This window comes from Macrosteles quadrilineatus, unplaced genomic scaffold (assembly GCF_028750875.1).
Source record: "Macrosteles quadrilineatus isolate MER2022 unplaced genomic scaffold, UCM_ALF_1.0 Scaffold_143__1_contigs__length_268001, whole genome shotgun sequence".
Lineage (NCBI taxonomy): Eukaryota > Metazoa > Arthropoda > Insecta > Hemiptera > Cicadellidae > Macrosteles > Macrosteles quadrilineatus.
The window spans coordinates 186,036-206,356 of record NW_026542736.1 but is presented as its reverse complement, the minus strand read 5'-3'; the positions used below and the strand labels follow the sequence as shown (position 1 = coordinate 206,356).

The 20,321-nt window shown below is 35.7% G+C and overlaps 1 protein-coding gene across 1 annotated transcript in view; it reads right to left on the bottom strand.

Annotated features, from left to right (window-relative positions):
• LOC128982168 (ribosomal RNA processing protein 1 homolog A-like) overlaps window positions 1–20,321 on the bottom strand; it is a 53,146-nt gene that overhangs the window by 4,522 nt on the left and 28,303 nt on the right. Inside the window, exons 4-8 of the mRNA XM_054401225.1 lie at window positions 19,440–19,604; window positions 13,423–13,605; window positions 5,563–5,825; window positions 3,069–4,188; window positions 2,622–2,700 (exon numbers count right to left, since the gene is read on the bottom strand). Of these exons, the coding sequence (XP_054257200.1) occupies window positions 2,622–2,700; window positions 3,069–4,188; window positions 5,563–5,825; window positions 13,423–13,605; window positions 19,440–19,604 (1,810 nt within the window). The remainder of the gene's footprint in view (window positions 1–2,621; window positions 2,701–3,068; window positions 4,189–5,562; window positions 5,826–13,422; window positions 13,606–19,439; window positions 19,605–20,321) is intronic.

The following is a 20,321-nucleotide window of genomic DNA, read 5'->3' as shown; positions in this document are numbered from 1 at the left end:
TATTTTTATTATAACTAACAGTATAATTGAAGGATTGTTTAGAAAGATTTAGATTATTTCAGAAAATTCACGACCGTACCGCTTGTCCCTGACCATCACGTACATGATTTCTATCATAAAAATTTCAAAAATTAAAATATCGTCATATTTCAATGTTTTATAAACAAAAGAAGCACACGTCTATACAAACATAACGATTTTTCGGGTCTCAGGTAAGTTTTTTCGGAGTTATACAAACTTAAAAAGATTTTATTGGCTTTTTTTCAATTTTTTGAGTTTTTTTTATTTTTTTCTAGAAAGACCAAATATACCAAAAGCTCAGTGACCTTTTTATTGTATAATGGTCATAAAAGTAAATTAGTTTATAGCAAAACATAGTTATAAAAATAATATTAACTATTTTTAATATTCATTTAAACGTCTGTTATGGTCGTGACAGGATTTTGTGTTTTTCCACTAAAGATGCTCTTTAAAAAAAAAAAATACCAAAGATATTGCGTTACCATGGACATTTTATGAAACTTCAAATGTTAATGAAATAAAAATAATAATAAAAGTTTTGAAAAAAGGGGAAAAAATTTGCAAAGTGCTTTTCCTGAAAACGTACGTTTTAGCGAATTTCCCTATAGGGAAGTAGCTATTACCGTAGGTGGCACGGTAAGACCTAGACCCGGGACCGATTTACTTTTTCATTTTGATGTCCCCAGAGGCCAAAAACACCATTCGTTCAAATTTGTATATATGTATATATATATATATATATAGACTTATATATATATATATATATATATATACGTCCGTGAACGCGATAACTTGAGTAATTTTTGTCCGATTTTGATGAAATTTGGTTTAAAGGTGTAAAGTGGGATAAACTTGAATGAGTTCGCGAACCAGCACGATCGGACCATGGGAACGATGCTTTACGGGGGGTTTTATGGGGTAAAAATTGGTTTTTCTCACTTTTGACCCTCAAAACACAAAATTTCCCGATTTCTCTTTAGACCTTTTTAAAGAGCTTAAAAAACAAATAATTTAGTATATAAAAGTATTTTTGTTCAATTATTAGTAACGGAGAAAATTAAAAAAATTGTAAATTTAAAATTCCCATGTTATTCTTATGGAGAATATTGTCAAATGTTGTAGTTTGCTTGTTTATGGATATATTTTGATCAAACTTGGCAAACTTATTTATTTTGTACTAAGCTATCAATATTTTACTCAAAAACACACTTTATTAGTTTCCTTGTAGCAGCAAACCTAGGTACTCGTTAAACCTAATGTTATTAAAATATATTTAACTGAAAATCTATTCAGACAAATGGAAATTCGCTTAGTCGGCAGGTTTGCTGCGGCGGGGGTATTTAAATTTTTATTTTTACTCAACAATAAAATTCAAACGCTCAGATGATTTCCAGCATTGGACGTCATTGGCCCCATAGAGGTATATTTTTTTAAGTTGTGCACTCAATGTTATTTAAAATAGGTTTCATTACTTAACCGAGTGAGTTTTTGAAACTTTACTTCACTTGTGAAGTAAAGAAGTTGTATACATCACGCTTGGGAAGTTTAACATGGCGGGTTAGGTAAAAGAATTTTGAGCTTTAAAAAGGTGGTTTTAAAACTTTCCAATATTAATTGTGAAAGAGCAATATATTAGTTCCAATCTGTTTCATATTTATTGTGTTTAAATTAGTTTAGCCTACTAAAGTGAAAGGCATTAGAAAATTTACCACACTCCAGCTGATTTTACCGATCCCTTCCTGTAAAGAATGACGTTCTGGTTAACAAAAAATACGGCTTGCTGTGTAGTGAAGCAAGACATTGGGAATGACCAAGGCACAATCAATCAGTGCTTAAAGACAAGGGGATGACAAAAAAATTAAAAGTAGGTAGGTATTAAACTAGGTGAAAAATACTGTGAGCTGTAGAGATCTACAAATAGGTACCTTGCCGCAACAAACCTGCAGACCAAGCAAATTTCCATTTGCCTGATTGGATTTTCACTTAAATCAATCTAAAAAAATAGATTTTAATGAGTACCTAGGTTTGCTGCTACAAGGAGGTTAAACAATTCTATAAATATAATATAAAGTGTGTTTTTTACTAAAATGTTAATAGCTTAGTATAAAATAAATTTGCCAAATTTGATCAAAATAAATTTATAAACAAGCAAACTACAACAGTTTTACTTACTTACTATAAAAGTAGCATGAGAATTTTAATTTTATTTTTATTTTTGCAATAACCAATAATCGTACAAAAACACTTTAATATAATGATTAATAGCGAAATTGGGAATCTAAATCTTTGTTTGATATTTAAAAGTGGGAACCCAATTTTTACCCCATCCATTCCCATGGACCGGTCAGACTGGTTCGGGAACTCGTTCAAATAATAATAATAAATGAAGGCTTAGGACCTACACGTTTTTGTGTCAAAGAGCTAACGGACATAGGCTATATATGAATTTGAAAGGATGGTGTTTTTGGCATCTGGGGACATCAAAACAAAAAATCAAATCGGTCCTGAGTCCAGGTCTTACCTTGAGACTTGTGGTAGCTTATTTCTTATATGGGAAATTCACTAAAAATAAAATGTCAGTATGTATTGACAAAGCATACCTTGGGCTCGGTTGGCACTCAGATTGAATTCAACTTTCTTCTGACTCCCAGGAGTTGCAGATTGGTTTTGTTGTATCCTCTGAAAAGTAGAACAGCATTAGGACTAGGAGAAAACAAAATAATTGCAAGTGTAAATAACCAATTTCAAACCTTACTTGGTAAAATTAACTTACAATTTACAGCAGAAATATTTAATGTTAACTTTTGTACCTGTGACCCAAAACAGTTAATTTGTCATTTGTGACACAAAACAGGTGTTATAATAGTTTAAGTTTTTAGCTAAAAAAATACGACTGCATATACTACAATAACTGTCAAATATACAAGGACTACTAACTGATCAATAATTATTTTCCTTTTGTTTTATAGGAAAAAGGATGTAAAAAAATGTAATTATTTTGTATTTCATTATATTGGCTAACAAACATGAAGATTCAAAGGTTTTACCTTTGATTTATTGACTGGTGTTACTTTCTCAGCAGATTTTTGGACAAATGACGAGACAGGGAACGGGAGTCCAAGGGATTTTCTTTTTTCTACATACTTCTTGTTAGGTATAAATATCTCGTACTCAACATCCTGCGGTTTGTCCTCCCATTCTCCTCCCCATCCGTTGTTTTTGTCTGTTGTCGAAGTGTTTAGCTGGAGACTTGAGGTTTCTGCTGAGATTCTACTCTCACCGTTTGCCATTTCAGAATTATTGGTAGTACTATCGATTTCTGGACTCTGAATTTCTTCTGTTGGAATGTCGGTAGATGAATTTTTCAATCTTTTATTTCTCTTAGTTTTATTCTTATCCTTCCTTGTTAGAGGTGTCTTAATTTCTTCCACGTGTGGTGTGATATTTTCAGAAGTGGTTGTGATATGAGGTGTACTCGTTTTTGGCGTCTTTTGTTTTGACGTTTTAGGAGTAATTATTTTACAGTCATTAACTAATAACTGAGAATTATCAAGGTTTGCGTTTTCGGCCTTTGGAGTACTCGTTTTAGGAGACTTGGCTGTGAATTTAGGTGTACTCTTTTTCAGCGTCTTTTTTTCCGATGATTTAGGAGTAATTATTTTACAGTCACTCACTGAAAACTCAGAATTATTCAGGTTCACATTTTTTGCCTTTGGAGTACTTGTTTCAGTAGACTTGATAGAATTATCTTTACTTTCGGTGACAGAAAACTGTGAAATCTTTAATTTTTTCATATGTTCACTAGAGTTTCCATTACTTTCTTCTTTGAGCTTTCTCTTGTTTTGCGTTTTTTTTGTTTTAGTTGATTTACTCTCTGATTCACTAACTTCCCAAGATGTGTTCGTCTCCGACAAAGAGTTATCAGCACTTTCATTTGACTCTGAAACTTTCCAAAATGATGTTTTCTCCTTCAACACTTTCAGTTTTTTACTTTTTCTCTTGCTTAAACCAGTTTCTACATCATCATCTTCTTCTCTTCGGCGTTTCTCTTCCTCCATCAATAACCTTTTAGCTGCTTGAGTTATTTCCTTCTTTTTATCTACTTTATTAGGTAAATCTACCTTGTGAATTCCAAGAGGGTATTTTCCTGCTGCCAAATTTTCATATCTGTAAAAAATTAAAAACGGCATGTTATTTCACAGGTGTATATTTGTTGGCCTGTTTATAATTTTATCAGCCAAGACGACAAGACCATAGATTTACAATATCAATATGGTATTGAAAAATTTATTATTATGAGGGCTATTCAGAAATTAAGTAACGTTTCGTTATGACACCGCTAGGCGCGCGCTAATTTTCTACATTCTGGTGCATGCACACTCAGCAACTCAGTCGGCATCCAGCCGTAACAACGGGAATAACCGCCGATTTAGTATAACGGAGTTTGCGCTTTGTTTACCTCAAGTTTCCCAGTTTTTGTTGTTTGAAACTGTCACACAATAAAGCAAAAGCTCTGTTATGTTGAATCGGCGATTTTTGCGAACATTTTCATCAACTTTAGCTACCAGTTTCATAAGTCACTATGCTCGGGTGTCCGCTCTTCTCTTCATCATGACTCATGAATGTCAGTTCGGCCAACTTTCATTCATTAAGTTGTTTCTGTAAACTTCACACACTTCTTGGCGACAAATGTCTATTATTGGTTTTAAGTTTTTTGCCAACATAAACCGTATCACTGAACGCACCTCACAAGTGGCGGTATTTTCAATCGCAGCACACATCCTAAGTTGGAAATTGCGAAAAAAACAGACAGGGCAAGGATTTTCCCATTGCCACGGCTGGACGCTGGCTGAGTTGCCGAGTGTGCACGCACCAAAATGTACGAGGTCGGTGTGCAACTAGCGGCGTCAGAACGAAACATTCCTTACTTTCTGAATAGCCCTCGTAAAAAGCATTTTAATATTTATCATTTCTTCAGATCCCAGTATATTTGACTATTGACACCAATTATAGCTGCAGCATTCTCATGCAAAAATGGAAAAGAATTGCATGAAAAAGAGCCAGAATTGTTATGTATTTAACATTCCTTCTTTTAATAATACAATACAGCTTTTAATGGACAGATAATTATAATAGGAATAATTTTAAATCAATGTCATTAGTCAGAATGGTTCTGAGAATGGGACTTAAACCTTCCAAGCTTTGCTCTTGATATTTGTAAAGCTATTGTACTATACTGACGAAAATAGATGATAATCCACAAACAAACACATCAACACAAAGAAAATAAGAGCTAGCTTTCTCAGTAGTGGAGTGCCTTGTTTTTGTTGTTCCTCTAATTTATGGTAAATTTGTGCATTTTCATCTATTTTTGTCGGACAGATAAGCCTATCACACCTAAATAGTTACCGCCACAAAACATTTAAAATTAAAAGTAATCACAGTTATTTAGAGTGATCTACTTTTGACAGTATTTAAAAAACATTTAATTCTCTCCAAATGCTGACCACATTTTAATTAAAGCCTTCCCATCGGACTCACTTGGCTATAAGTTGTATGAGTGTTTTCCTGGCCTTGGTCGTCGTCTCTTTCATGTTTCTGAGTTCTCGCAGCACTTCTAACAAATCCCTGATATCAAAGTCCAGCGGAGGTAGCAGCACGTCTACTCTGCCTGCTCTAGCATCTTGTGCCACTTCTCTCTCTTCCTCCCACTCTTCTCCATCTTCACTTTCCTCTTCCACTTCTTCATCAGAATCCGCTTCTATCTTTTCTGCTGCATCCACATCGCCTCCAGGAAACCCATACTGTAAAATGTTAATTAGTTATTTTATATTTTTATCAGTGCCGACGTTCATTATTTTGGAAGCGATTACTACATATGATTTAATTGTACAATACCTAACACAATAGTCTAAAAGCAAACAATGTTTACTTCACATTATGCAGTATTTAGTAAAAATGTTTAGTTTGCTTTTAAAGCTCTGCTGATAAATTGCGTTAAGATAATTTCAAGATAAATGAATTTGAATGAAAATAATAGAACTATCATTAATATCATCATCAATATCGTTTGAGATGGGGACATCACCTATATGCATATCTTCACCCAAAAATAGGAGTGAGAGATAAGTGTAGAATAGTGAGATGCCTTGTGTAGCTTTGTTTTGTTACTGACTAAGCCATATTCTGTGAGTGTAGGCCTACAGCAGATTAATAAAAATAATTTGTTTTAAAATGTATTTTATCTAGCATCAATATAACACAACCTCAATAAAGGGTTATAACATAAGGACATTGCAAAAAGTAACATATTTTGATCTAGTCAGGCACTGGACAGGACTAGGGCATTCATCTCAGTCGTTCCCAAACTATGGTTCACAGAAGCCACTTAGGTGGGTCGAAGAGATCAGACATTCAAAATGGTTTTGATCTGTAATTTATCACCAACGGAACAGTCGGGTAAGCAGAAGAATAGTACTAAGCGGGTAGCAAGCAGTGGCAGCGCTTTAATTGAACAGTAGGGTGGCCCTATGGTGGGACATAGCGGGGTGGGATCATTCAGAGGGTTATGGAATACCCATGGATACACAATAACTTTTGCTAAGAAGCAAGACAGAAGATGACCTCAAACCAGCTTTACGATTTAAAGACTGCTTCTTATTGATAATGGTTGTTTTCTTAAGACAAGCAATTCATGTTTGCTATAAATTGTACCTGACGATGGCCTATACATTTTTGTAATGTTTTCGGCAATAAATGTTTCTGGTTTCTGATAGTATGTGAACAAAATCATTGACTGGTAGTTGGTGTAGCGCTTCATCACTAAAGGCCGGTCTACACGCAAGGATTTACCTTACGTTTTACCTGCGCAAGTAAATCGTTGCAGTCAAATCGTTGCGTGTGTACCGCAAAACTGTGCATTTTTGAGAACTGCGCGGAGACGGAAGACGGAGCGATAAAACTATTGCGGGGAGCATAGTTTTGACAACGTTTTCAGGCAAGTCGTTGCGTGTGGACACTGTCATCCGTTTCAACTCCGTCTTCACGCTCAAAACCCCAGTATGCAGTGTTGTCTTCACATGCTGTCAGAGGTATAAGTGTGTTTTAGCGAATTTCCCTATAGGGAAGTAGCTATTACCGTAGGTCTCATGGTAAGACTTAGGCCCGGGACTGATTTACTTTTTCATTTTAATGTCCCCAGAGGCCAAAAACACCATTCGTTCAAATTTTTATATATGTATATATATATAGATATATATACAGGGTGAGTTTTAATTGTCCCCCCCCCCCAATTTTTTTCTACATTTTTTCAAATATCAATCCCAGACCACTTCCAAACATTGTTGGGTAGTAAGTACTTCATTTTGACAAGGTGGCCATTTCCGGCCGCCATCTTGGATCCGCCATATTGGATGCAAAATTTTTTTTTCAAATGTAAAGGTGGGGTTGTGACCCATTATTTCGAACTACATTTTTACCCTGATTACAATGCCGCAAACCGTTTTAAAAAATCTTTATTCACTCTAAAGTTATGAGGGCTTTTTAAAACTTTATTTTTAGCCCATTTTAACATTGTGCATTTACAAACTAAGACCATAATCTCAAAATAGTGCTAGATAAAGATAAGTATACACTACCAGTAATTGTCGACCTATTTTCACTTGGTTATGACTGATGTATTTTTTTCGGCCGCCATCTTGGATCCGCCATTTTGAAATGTGATAAATTATTTTAAATATGAAGGGGGCGTTGTGACCCATCATTTCGAACTACTTTTTTAAGCTGAACTTAATTCCATGATCCGTTTTTCATTTTCATTTTTTGATTTTGAAATATTGACATTTTTAACAAAAAAATTTCAATATTTCATAAATAAAACTTGATAACAAAAAATGGATTGCGGCATTGTCTTCAGCTTAAAAAAGTAGTTCGAAATGATGGGTCACAACACCCCCTTCATATTTAAAATAATTTATCACATTTCAAAATGGCGGATTCAAGATGGCGGCCGAAAAAAATACATCTGTCATAACCAAGTGAAAATCGGTCGACAATTACTGGTAGTGTATACTTATCTTTATCTAGCACTATTTTGAGATTATGGTCTTAGTTTGTAAATGCACAATGTTAAAATGGGCTAAAAATAAAGTTTTAAAAAGCCCTCATAACTTTAGAATCAATCAAGATTTTTTTAAACGGTTTGCGGCATTGTAATTAGGGTAAAAATGTAGTTCGAAATAATGGGTCACAACCCCACCTTTACATTTGAAAAAAAAAATGTTGCATCCAATATGGCAGATCCAAGATGGCGGCCGGAAATGGCCACCTTGTCAAAATGAAGTACTTACTACCCAACAATGTTTGGAAGTGGTCTGGGATTGATATTTGAAAAAAATGTAGAAAAAAGTTGGGGGGGGGACAATTAAAACTCACCCTGTATATAGATTTATATATATACTAGCTGACCCGGCGAACTTCGTATCGCCTAAGTTATAGCATTGACTATATAACACTACTGAAACACTACTGGTAGTGTTATATAGTCAATGGTTATAGGTTTCCCCTAAGACAGACCGACCCGGCAGACGTTGTCTTGCCTTTGACTATTTATAATTTAAGTACCGTTACGTTTAATTTTCAAGATGATCTCGTTCGCATCGCTCAATCACGTCCTGGTTGAAGTTCGTTCGCTACGCTCACTCACCTTTGGGTTGGAGCTCGTTCGCTACGCTCACTCACCTTTAGGTTGGAGCTCATTCGCTGCGCTCACTTGCCTTCAGGTTAGCTCGTTCGCTACGCTAACTCGCCTCCAGGTTGGAGCTCGTTCGCTACGCTCACTCACCTTTAGGTTGGAGCTCGTTCGCTGCGCTCACTTGCCTTCAGGTTAGCTCGTTCGCTACGCTAACTCGCCTCCAGGTTGAAGTTCGTTCGCTACGCTAACTCGCCTCCAGGTTGAAGTTCGTTCGCTACGCTAACTCGCCTCCAGGTTGAAGTTCGTTCGCTACGCTAACTCGCCTCCAGGTTGAAGTTCGTTCGCTACGCTCACTCACCTTTTGGTTGCAAATTTGCTGTTGTGATAAATGTAAAAGAAATAATAGTGCTGCACCCTGTTGGTAATCCTTGTAACTTTAATGCTATTGAACATCATAGAACAGAACCAACTTGTTTAATTGAAACAGCTGTTAAGATTCATTAATTCCATTTCTCATAAGGTTAACATGGGAAACTCCAGAGCCACTGGGGCGGAGCCCTTTTAAGAATTTCGAAACGGGAAATAGTTTACTTCCTATTCGCATACCTACAGAATTTACACACCAAATTTCATAACGATCGGTGAAGTCGTTTCGGAGGAGTTTGCAGACAAACACTGTGACACGAGAATTTTATATATTAGATATATGTGTCCGTGAACACGATAACTTGAGTAATTTTTATCCGATTTTGATGAAATTTGGTTTGAAGGTGTAAGGCGGGATAAACTTGAATGAGTTCGCGATCCAGCATGATCGGACCATGGGAACAGGGTTTTATGGGGGGTTTTATGGGGTAAAAATTGGGTTTTCTCACTTCTTACCCTCAAAACACTAAATTTCCCAATTTTTCTCTAAACCTTCTTAAAGAGCTTAAAAAAACAAACAATTCAGTATATCAAAGTGTTTTTGTACGGTTATTGGTTACGGAGAAAACTAAAAAAATGGTAAATTTAAAATTCCCATGTTATTCTTATGGAGAATATTGTAAAATGTTGTAGTTTGCTTGTTTATGGATATATTTTGATTAAACTTGGCAAATTTATTTATTTTATAGTAAGCTATCAATATTTTACTAAAAACACACTACTTTATTAGTTTCCTTGTAGCAGCAAACCTAGGTACTCGTTAAACCTAATGTTATTTAAATAGATCAATTGAAAATCAATTCGGCCAAATGGAAATTCGCTTAGACGGCAGGTTTGCTGCGGCGGGGGTATTTTTAATTACGATCGCAGATCTTCGCCAATGTTCCCGTGATTTTATTGTTGAATTCATCGAACTGTCCAGAAGTGACCTTAATTTATGGAGGGTCAAGAGTAAGGAATATAGTGACTGTGATAAGAAAAAAGACTTAGATTCTTTTGAAAAATACAAAGCAGTAGATTCAAACGTGAACAGAGAAACTATTATGAAGTTTGTTGTCTTTTTAGTAACCAACGTCTTGACCATACGAGCGCCGTCGTCTCTCAGACTTATTTCTTTGCTTACTTGTAACACTGGCTGCAGAAATTGCCAGCAGAAACACATCTTCCATGATATTACATGCACATACACTGAAAGTTATCACAAAACTGCACTATTAAAGTTGGTGCTGAAACCTGTACCGTGTGGACGCATTTCTTTGCAACGACTTGACTGCAACGTTTTACCTGCGCAGATAAAACGTTCGCGAAATCCTTGCGTGTAGACCGGCCTTAATGGTTATGTCAAAATAGAATGGGTTATTTGCCTTCAGCCAAATAAGTGCTTACTGTAGTTTTTCACGTCGAACTTTGAAATCGATATGGCCAAAGACGCCTTGACGTTGGACAATGATGACTTAAGTTTTCGGGCAGTGTAGGTAAGACAGATGCTATTTCATTAATATCTTGCTCAACATTATTGATGTTACCTTTGTAGTGAAACTGGCCATCCTGACCATTTGCTTGTACTTTGTAAATGCACATAGCGGGATGTACTCGTGCAATCAACATTTGTTTTACAATCGTCAGATCAGTTAATTCGTTTGGGACACTTGACACATCCATATTATTTAACGCCGCGAATTTAGTTGCATTTGAACGACAACGCGAACAAATCGGTGATTGGTTTGAAGCTGTTAGTTGTTGGCGATGACAGTTAGTGTGAGTGTAAAATTTTAGTGCATCTAATTCATATTGGAAATGATTAGCTAACTGCCATCATTATCAGCTTCTTCCGCCACTGCTTCATCTGGTTCTTCTTGTTCACGACGCCACTCTCTTACAATATTTGCATTATTGGTGCGACGACCGATATTACGACGTGGCCTTTGAGGCATGCTCAAAACAAATATAGCATAACTGTTACTTCCATTGATAAACTGTTACATTCCAACTTTAACCTAGGATGAAAGTAAACATTGAAATGTAAACATAACAATTACAAACAATTAACATATGTTTATCTTATTTAAATGAAACGAGATAAACCCATATGTCATAAACCCAATATAATTTTTCTTTCAACTTACATTAAAATAACAAGTGAAATTGTGAGACCCGTAAAATAAAATCCAGAAGGAAATTTGCAAATATTTTTTACCAAAACATTTTGCTCAGTATTTTTTAGCTGTTGGCCAAATTTCATATCAATTGGTCAAGCCATTACATTCTGATGCTCTTACAAAGAAGTTACAAAGTGAGGGAAAGTGAGCTTCGCTCAATAAAAACAAAACAGACTCCCTTTGCTCATACTTTCCGTAAGCCAAGGTTTTTTCTCAAACCAAGAAGTGCAAAATGTTCTAATTTTCTTAGGACCATCTTCTTGAGAAAATGTAAAGCCTTTAGGTTGGTGAGATCCTAGCTTTTTAATTGCTAATTTTTCCTCAAGAGCTAGGTTAGAAAAGTTTAATGTTAAACAATTATCCACTTGATTCATTTTCAAAAGCTAAAATTAAACAAAATTAAGTTAGGCCTACCACCGTGTGTCAATCATCACAACTGTGAGTTAATAATATCATAGACTAACCAACACAAGTAGACTTCTCACCCCATTGTAAATTTTGAAGCACGTTTTTCGTGTCTAGTTCATGTACGTGACACAAAGGCGCTAGTGTCGATGAAACTTTGTTTCCATTATTTTAGGGTTAATTTCTTGATTTGTGCTTTACTTTTTGGTTATATAACTAGGGCACAAGTTATTGTTTATGATTAGATCGTATTATTTGGTTAAACGAGGTTTTAAATGGCTGTAATAACGGGAAACAAATTGTAAACAAAACACGACCTCTACATAAACCGTACATGAACAATAAAATTGTCTTCAGCTGTTCCATAAGGATGAGAAATCTACTAAGGGAGTATGTTTTATCTATGATAATATTAAAATATAACTAATATTTTGCTGAAACTATAAATAATTCTATTAATTTAGTAGACTATTTTAAGTAATTTACTTAGTAGGTCTAGTGTTTCTCTTATGTCTACTCTACGTCTACCCTACTCCTCTACTAAACATGTTATTGAAATTAGGCTAAATAATTAAAAACTAATAGGCATTGATTGGCCTGCTCAAAACTATCTATCTACAAACATACAATTAGTCTGAAAATGTACAATTTAAATTATGGCAAGAACTGCATTTTTTAATAATTACTCACAACTCTGAAGATTGCAGTACCGTTGAAGTAGGCCTAACCCCATTTGAACCACGAACACCCACTTCACAATAACATCACCACACCATCACGCCTTTACATTTAAATGATCACTAAAACCCACAAAATCGTAGTATGGCTACATACTGTAATAATATCACGAAACTAACTAAAAGTGTTAACTTATTAGTTCATAAAATATTTCATACAACTACAATACAACCCATTTGCAGGTTGGTGTATAACATACACGGGCGGCGGGAATTGAGATGTAAACATTTAAAGCTACACTAGCGCTCAGCACGCCCAGCGATAATATTGAGAATCAACGTCCATTGGGCCAGCTCAAATCAGCCCTTCTGCTCCATATACCAATGCATTGGTCCCTGATAGTCCTGATAGTCAAGCGCCGCCGGCTGGCGTTGCCTTGTCTTACGTTCTTATGGTGGCTAGAAGGGCTTGAAATCCGTGGCTCTCCAATGTGTTACGAGATGATTGCATTGTATTTCAACAAAAGTTATGACCCTTTAAAGTTCAAAATTAATTTAAATCTCAGTTTATTGAATAATATTAACCAAATAACCCATTAAGAATTTAAAAATATACTTTAGTGTTTATTTTGGGTGGGCCCGGCTCACTTGGCCCTTATGGAAATGCCGCCACTGGTAGCAAGCAACAAAGCAGCACATTAAAATATATTGAGCATATTCATAACTCAACACAGTTTTTAGCTTTGGCCGTGTTTAAATAGCAATTTTTTAAAAATCTTAATCAAAGTGTATTTGAATAGCTGAGTCGGGACTTTTTGAAGGTAACTAAAGCAGTGAATAACTCATTGTGATCGTAGAAAATTTCTTAAGGTTTTTGCAAACAAAAATTTACAATATTGCTCCATTCGAAGAAAAGCCAACCTAGCTCATTGAATTAGGATTTAGTTGTTTAACCATAACTGTTTGAACATTTTCGAAAACAGATAATTTAGTCTGTATATATTATTGCTCTATCGTGAGTATATAGGCTACTTTTACATACCTCCTTCCAGGCCTGTTCCTTCATATGATGTTCGATTCCCAGTTCTGTTTGACGAATGAGGTGCAAGAAAACATATCTCATGATCTGGGAAATCATTCGGCCGTCTTTCAAATTCGCCATGACCTTGGCAAACACTGTGATAAACTGTAGGATTGTGGAACTAGACAGTTCGCCTTTCCCCACCTGGATACAAGAGAGAAAAGTGTCAGGTGCTTTCAAAAAATGTAAACCAAAACAGAATATCTGCCAAAACTTTGGTTCAAACCAAGCTTTTGCTAACTAAATATTAATAGTGAGCTCAATTGAAAAGACTACAAAAAGACATACTAATAATAAAGGAAATATTGGCAAAAGTGCATTTAAAAAATGTAAAATTATATTTTATAATCATATTTTATAAAAATTAAAAATTCAAAGTCTTATTTTAGACAGTTCAAGATTAAAGCATTTTACTTCTACCAAAAGCCTCTCTGGGTCCACCCACTCACTGTTCATACTCTGTCACTAACATTAAAATTACAAGTAGCGGTACATCGTATTTAGAACAGCCTTTTTCCAAAGATTGCCATGATTAGGAAAATCTACAAAAATATCTTTAAACAAAAGCTGAAGAAAAAGTACTGTGCTACATCTGACAAGTATGTGTTTACGGTACAAGCGTGATAGTTTCTATGTTAGGCTTGTCAAGCGCAGGCTTTATGCCAGTACCCCAAACATGTACCCGGATGAGTCGCATATGATACTTTTCACCACACTACCAGCAACAAATATTGGAGGTAAGAAGTATCCAAACAATACATACAATCACAACACAGGCTTAATATACAGTAAGCTACAATGTTTTATCACAACACTTCAACACAATTAAAACAGTTTTTGAAATTTAAAATTTTTAAACCATTCCTAGATTTATTTGTGAATGTGCAATGTGCTAGTCAAAACCTGTATTGATATATCGTTTGGCTTTGTTGAAAGCCTATCAAAAGATCTCATAAGTTATTTCGAAAAGAAAAAAAAACGTTTAAGAGTAATTGATACTAATTTGTACTTCAGTTGGCTTAACTGATCCCCTTTTAAAAAACAACACCTGCTTACATTGTAGTGTGGCAATAATGTCTTTTTCAAAAAACACGAAATACTTACTCTTTCTGTAGAGTTGTTGTGACTTTTTTTAAAATTATTTCCTAATTTAAAGATTATGTACCTTTAAGGAGAAAAATAAATGCTTACACAATATCATTGACTTTAGGATACTGAAGTAGGCCTAGCATCATATCTATATAGATCAGCTGTAGCCTATCGTTTATTTAAAAAGAACATAGTTGACAAGCCTATAGAGCAGTAGTTCTCAAGCCTTATAGGCGTAGAAGGATTTCAAGGTGTGAGGGCACCTAGAAAAATAATAAATAAAAATAAAGCAAAACTAATATCAAATTAATTTGGGATTTAATCTTATATATTAAAACACTTTTGCAAAACTTATGACAGCTAGTTTTTGACCACGGGGCTGTACTTCAAATTAGTAGAGTAGCCTAGTAGTAGCTCTAGTCCATATTAAAAAACTTTAAAAAATGTATCAATAGAGTACCGGCACAGATAATTGATTACACTCAGGGATTATAATCCTACAATTAAATATGATTTAAGCTTAATATGGTGAGTGGGGGCATAGGGCGGGAAGAAAATTCAGGATTCTAAAGGAGACGTGGAGCAAAAAAGCTTGAGAACCCTTACTACAGTAGACTCCCTCTTATCCGGACACCTTTTAACCGGACATTGGTTTAACTGGACCACACTCGGTAGAAGTAACATCTCTTTATGCGGATAATTTTTATCAGCACATCGGTTTAACCGGACTAGATCGGCAGGAAGTGGGCGGTACTGAAACGAATGTTCTCGTGGGAAAGATTTGAGACCAGTGATTATGTGTCTAAATACAATGCTCTCCTAATTTAAGTCAAATACTGTATGAGTATGCATTTAAACAGTCCGTTTTAACCCTTTTACTGCCAACCGGTTTTTTATATGTTACTTGAAAAATGCCGGGTCTAAGGTAAGGCTAATATGCGAAGACTGCCAGGCCTGATTTGAGGAAAATTCAGTATTTCACAAAAACTTGTGTATTTTTTTTATTTTCCATCAGAATTTGATAAATAAGGCCTTGTTTTGTTTCTAATAAACAACCAGTCTTCATAAAAACATATAATAAATATTTTAGGAAAAAAAAAATTTTTTTTGAACATAAATTTATATAGTCAAAATTTTTTTTATATTTTATTTTTTAGGTTTGGCGTATAAAAACTATACCTAAAACAAACACATGCATAAATGTAATTATTTTAGTTTGTAGAGCATGCATAGGTTATTACATAAACAAACTTTCATGCCCTTACCTTGAAAATTGTAGAAGTTGTGATTTTTTTTCGAAATTTCGTCAAATAAAAAGTTTACACGTTTAGGTGAAAACACTTTAGTAAGAGTTTGTTCATGATCATATATACACAAGTGGCCTAAATGTTTTGTAATTCACAATAATGTACATTGCTAGAGAGCTGAAATAATGGAAAAAAAACTTATGTAGCCTACAAATAAATTTAAAAGAATATTTACAATATTTACAAATGAAAAAGTTCCGATCATTGGCATTTGTGTTCACCGAAACATGTAGGATGAACCCCTTTCTTGCATCTCTTGCAAACAGTCCTGCTCCTCTTCCTGGTCCCTCCTGCACTTGTACTTTGTAGGCTACACACAGAACAATTTCTTAACATTCTTCCGGGTAGAGATTCTAGGCCGAATCCAGAAGCTTGTCCAGCGTCTCCGCCACCGCCCACCTCAGCAACATGTGGCTGGTTCTTCAGCATTAGCCAATCAGTAGAGAGCTCTTCAATTATGGAGTTGGTATAGTTAAATCTTGACAGTAATTTACCAGAACAATTTTCCTTGTAAATGATATACGAGTTGAGAATCATCCTGCCAAATATATTAAACACAACCTTCTTCCAGTACTTGACAGTTCTGCGCTCATCTAAATAACAGTAGAGCATTTGGTCTGAGCCATCAATCCCCCCCATATACATATTGTAAGTATCTATAATTTCAGGTCTCACTTTTGGGTTTTCTTCATGTCTTTTCCTACTTCTTACTTCCACTGACTTTGCAGATGCTTTTGTAGAGAGTAAAAGCACTGGTTTCTTTTGAGAAGCTTTTTCTCGATATCCCAAAAAAGGCGTGTTCTCCTTCCGCAAATACGTCTTCTGGCCAACAGCAAACTTTTCTTTCAGCTGTGGAGGTATTCCTTTTCTATTTTTCCTAATTGTGCCAGTCATGTAGGTTTGGTTTTCGTAAAGGTGGTTCGCCAGAGGGATGCTCGTAAAAAAATTGTCAAGGAAGAGATGGTAGTCTTTTCGCAAATACTGACCTATCTCTAAAAGCTTGGTGACAACTTTGAATGCAAGGCCAGTTGATTTTCTCTTGTTCTTATTTCCTTTGTAGCAAAAAAAAAGCCAAACAATACCTGGAGACAGAGTCACACAACATCCACATTTTGATGCCCCAACGATGGTGGTGCTTGTTGGGCAGGTATTGCATAATTTGTGAATGACTCTTAGTGCCAACCAGGCTTTCGTCAATTGATATCTCACGATGAGGGGTGTAATAAGTCCTAAAAATCCTGTTTGCATGATCCAATAGGGGGTTAAATTTAGCACAGGGGTCATAATTTGGATCACCTGGTTTAGCCAAAGTGCTATTGTCGACTATGTGAAAAAATTGCAATAGACACTCAAACCTGTTCCTACTAAACATTTTTCCAAACCAAGGTGTTTGAAGTGATGATTTTGTCGACCAATAGCTTTGAATAGTTGGCTTTCTTACAAGACCCATAATCAAAATTGTGGCAATGAAGGCCTTCATTTCCGGCAGGGTGACATTTTTCCAATCCCTGGCACGTGAATTTGGAGTCAAGTTATGTATATGTGCAGTGATGTAGTCCCTGGCATACTGGTTGGTTCTTAGCACAAAAGAATTCAGGAGATTTACAGTAAAAAATAAATTAAAGTACGATATTGGAGGTGCATCATGTGGGGGACAATGTTTTGGCCCAGGCAATTCGTCAAAAGGAAAAGTGTGGTCAAAACCAGGATCGTTACCTTCATCAAGGGGATCCCATCCAAGATGTTCATCAGCGTCAGGGTCATTTAGATTAGCATAAAGTACATCTTCCATTTCCATTACATCACCTTCTGGAATTGTGAAGTTGTTTACAACATCGTCAATAACTTCGTCGACTGTACTGTGGACATCAGCAGTGGGAGTAGGCCTAGGCCTATGTCTAGGTTGGGGGATTTCATCTTCTGAGTCGTCAGAGGGGTCTGAATTTACTATGTAATCAGGGTCTTCGTCCGTATCGTCCTCAAATTCTGGACCTAATCCTTCACTTTCAGAATCTGAACTGGGTTCTGAGCTCGACTCAGAAATATTGTCTACAAAACTATCACTCACATCACCATCGTCAACATTCACACCGTCACCCAATAGGTTGTTTATTATTGTATTTTCACTCACCGGTGACCTAACTCGTCTATTACTCATTTTTACTAAAACTCAAACTAACCAAACACATGCATAAATGTTATTATTTTAGTTTGTAGAGCATGCATAAGTTATTACACAAACAAACTTTCATGCCCTTACCTTCATCACAACATTACTTTTATAGCACTAGTCCACTAGTAAACACAAACAATAACAAACACCTTTCCATTCGCAAAACTCAACTAAACACAGATGACAAACGATCTAGACACAGTAGAGAAGTAATCAGCAACGCACAGACCAAGAGCAAACTCAAACTATGTAACTTCGTTGGTTATAGTCTCATACCGTATAAAATCGTCTGCAAACAGCTTCGTTATAGTCTGCAAATAATCCGAGTCGAATTTGGAAGGGTTTGGAAAGCATATAAGGCCAAGCATATAAGGTAAGTTAGAAAACATTGACGTGCTTTATAACGCACGTCGGCAATTTTCGCCTGATAGCCAACGAGCGTTATTGCGCACGTCGGCCATTTTAGCACAAACCCCGACGTGCGCATTTGCGCTCGTCGGCAGCAAAAGGGTTAATGAGATTTTGGGGACGTCGGTTTAACCGGAAAAACCATTATCCGGACTGGCCTCGGTCCCGAGGAGTCCAGATAAGAGGGAGTCTACTGTATAGTATGCTCCAGTCTAAAATTGAAAACTAGTTTTTGTGCTTACAGTATGGCTTGGTATAAATGTTGGCGTATTCAACAGAAATCAGTAATTCACATCCGTGTTCATTGGTGGCTCAATCCAAATACGTTTATTTTAATTAATGGAAATGGAATTTCTTGTTCTATACTTAGTCAAAGATTGTGTTAGCATGATGTAAACATGCTACCTACTGACATATCATATGTTAACTAGAAAATAAATAGGCCTAATTAGAATTTTCTTATGAATTTGATTGAGAAAATCTTTTCAAGATTTTAGTTGAATAATAATGAGAATGATCATATTCAAAAGTACAATCTTACAAAGAAAACAAATCATTAGTGTTTGGGAGATGAACTGTGTTGTTGGAACAAGCAAAAGTCCTGAACAGATCCGAATGTTGGCCAGTACTTTTGCCAGTTATGATGTGACTCATGATGTGTTCAAAAATCACAATTTTGTAGACTTTGTATTACATAAATATTTCATTACATTTCCTAAAGATTGGTTTAACCAGGAAGGCGTGTAGTGAGGTACTGTATGAGAGATGATCTAAACAGCACAGACAGAGAGTTACACCACTAGACTTTTAATCTCACAGCAATCAATTGATGAAATTATTATTACAAAATAAAAGCGCAAGAGGTGAGGAAGGGGTTCTTGTGTGCACACTACCCTGCTGACCACTCTAATTGACACAATTGATATCTGATTTCCATATTTCCACAAATCGATGTAAATGGCACACATTTTTTAGGTGATTTCGATGTGAATTATCTCTACCTTAGCCAGCTCCTCACAGAAGACCTCTATGATATGCATGTTGAGACCCATAGGTGCGGAGGTGAGCGTCTGGTGATACACGTGGGTGAGTTGTTTGACCTCAGAGTCGCGCCATCCTGATCGTGCAACGAGCTCCAAACTCTGACGAATGAATCTCCGCACCAACTGCAATAATACAAACATTGATTAGAATCTGCTTCAGTTATCATCATTTACTATTATGCTGATCATAAGGTTTAGCCTATTACCTGTTGACTCATTCCCTTCCACCTGATTTTTGGGGCCTATGTCAGTTGAAAGTGAAGTTTTTAGAGTTTTTAATCCATACACCAAAACTTACATTTCTAGACTTACAATTAATAGAACATAAATCACCATCTAATCTATACTATACTTTACTATATATATAATATAATGGTGTTTGTCTGTATGTGTATTACTATTTAACGTTAAAAACACTGAACTGACTGGGCTTAAATTTTACAAAAATATAGCTACCATACCAAGGATGGTCATAGGACTATTCACAATTTGATACTGACCATGGGCTTTGCCGTTTTGGCATTAAAAGTTCTGAGGTGAGGATTTTAAAAGTAAATATTGATTGGTCTCCATGGCTGCAATGAGAATAATCACAATGTTTACATTTGCTTTGACATTTCAATGTAAATAAGAAGAACTGCCAAATTGCTTATTTCACAATTTCAGACAGCTGATCCAAAGAAATTAAATGTAATATTTTATACAACTAAATGGTTGGTTTTTTATTTAACCCTAGGACTGCCTTGTGCCGTTTAAATGGCGTTCTGATATGAGAGCTCGGTGCCCAAACGCCGTTTCGGACATTTTTTTTCAAACGCTTATCACGCAACGAAAATGATC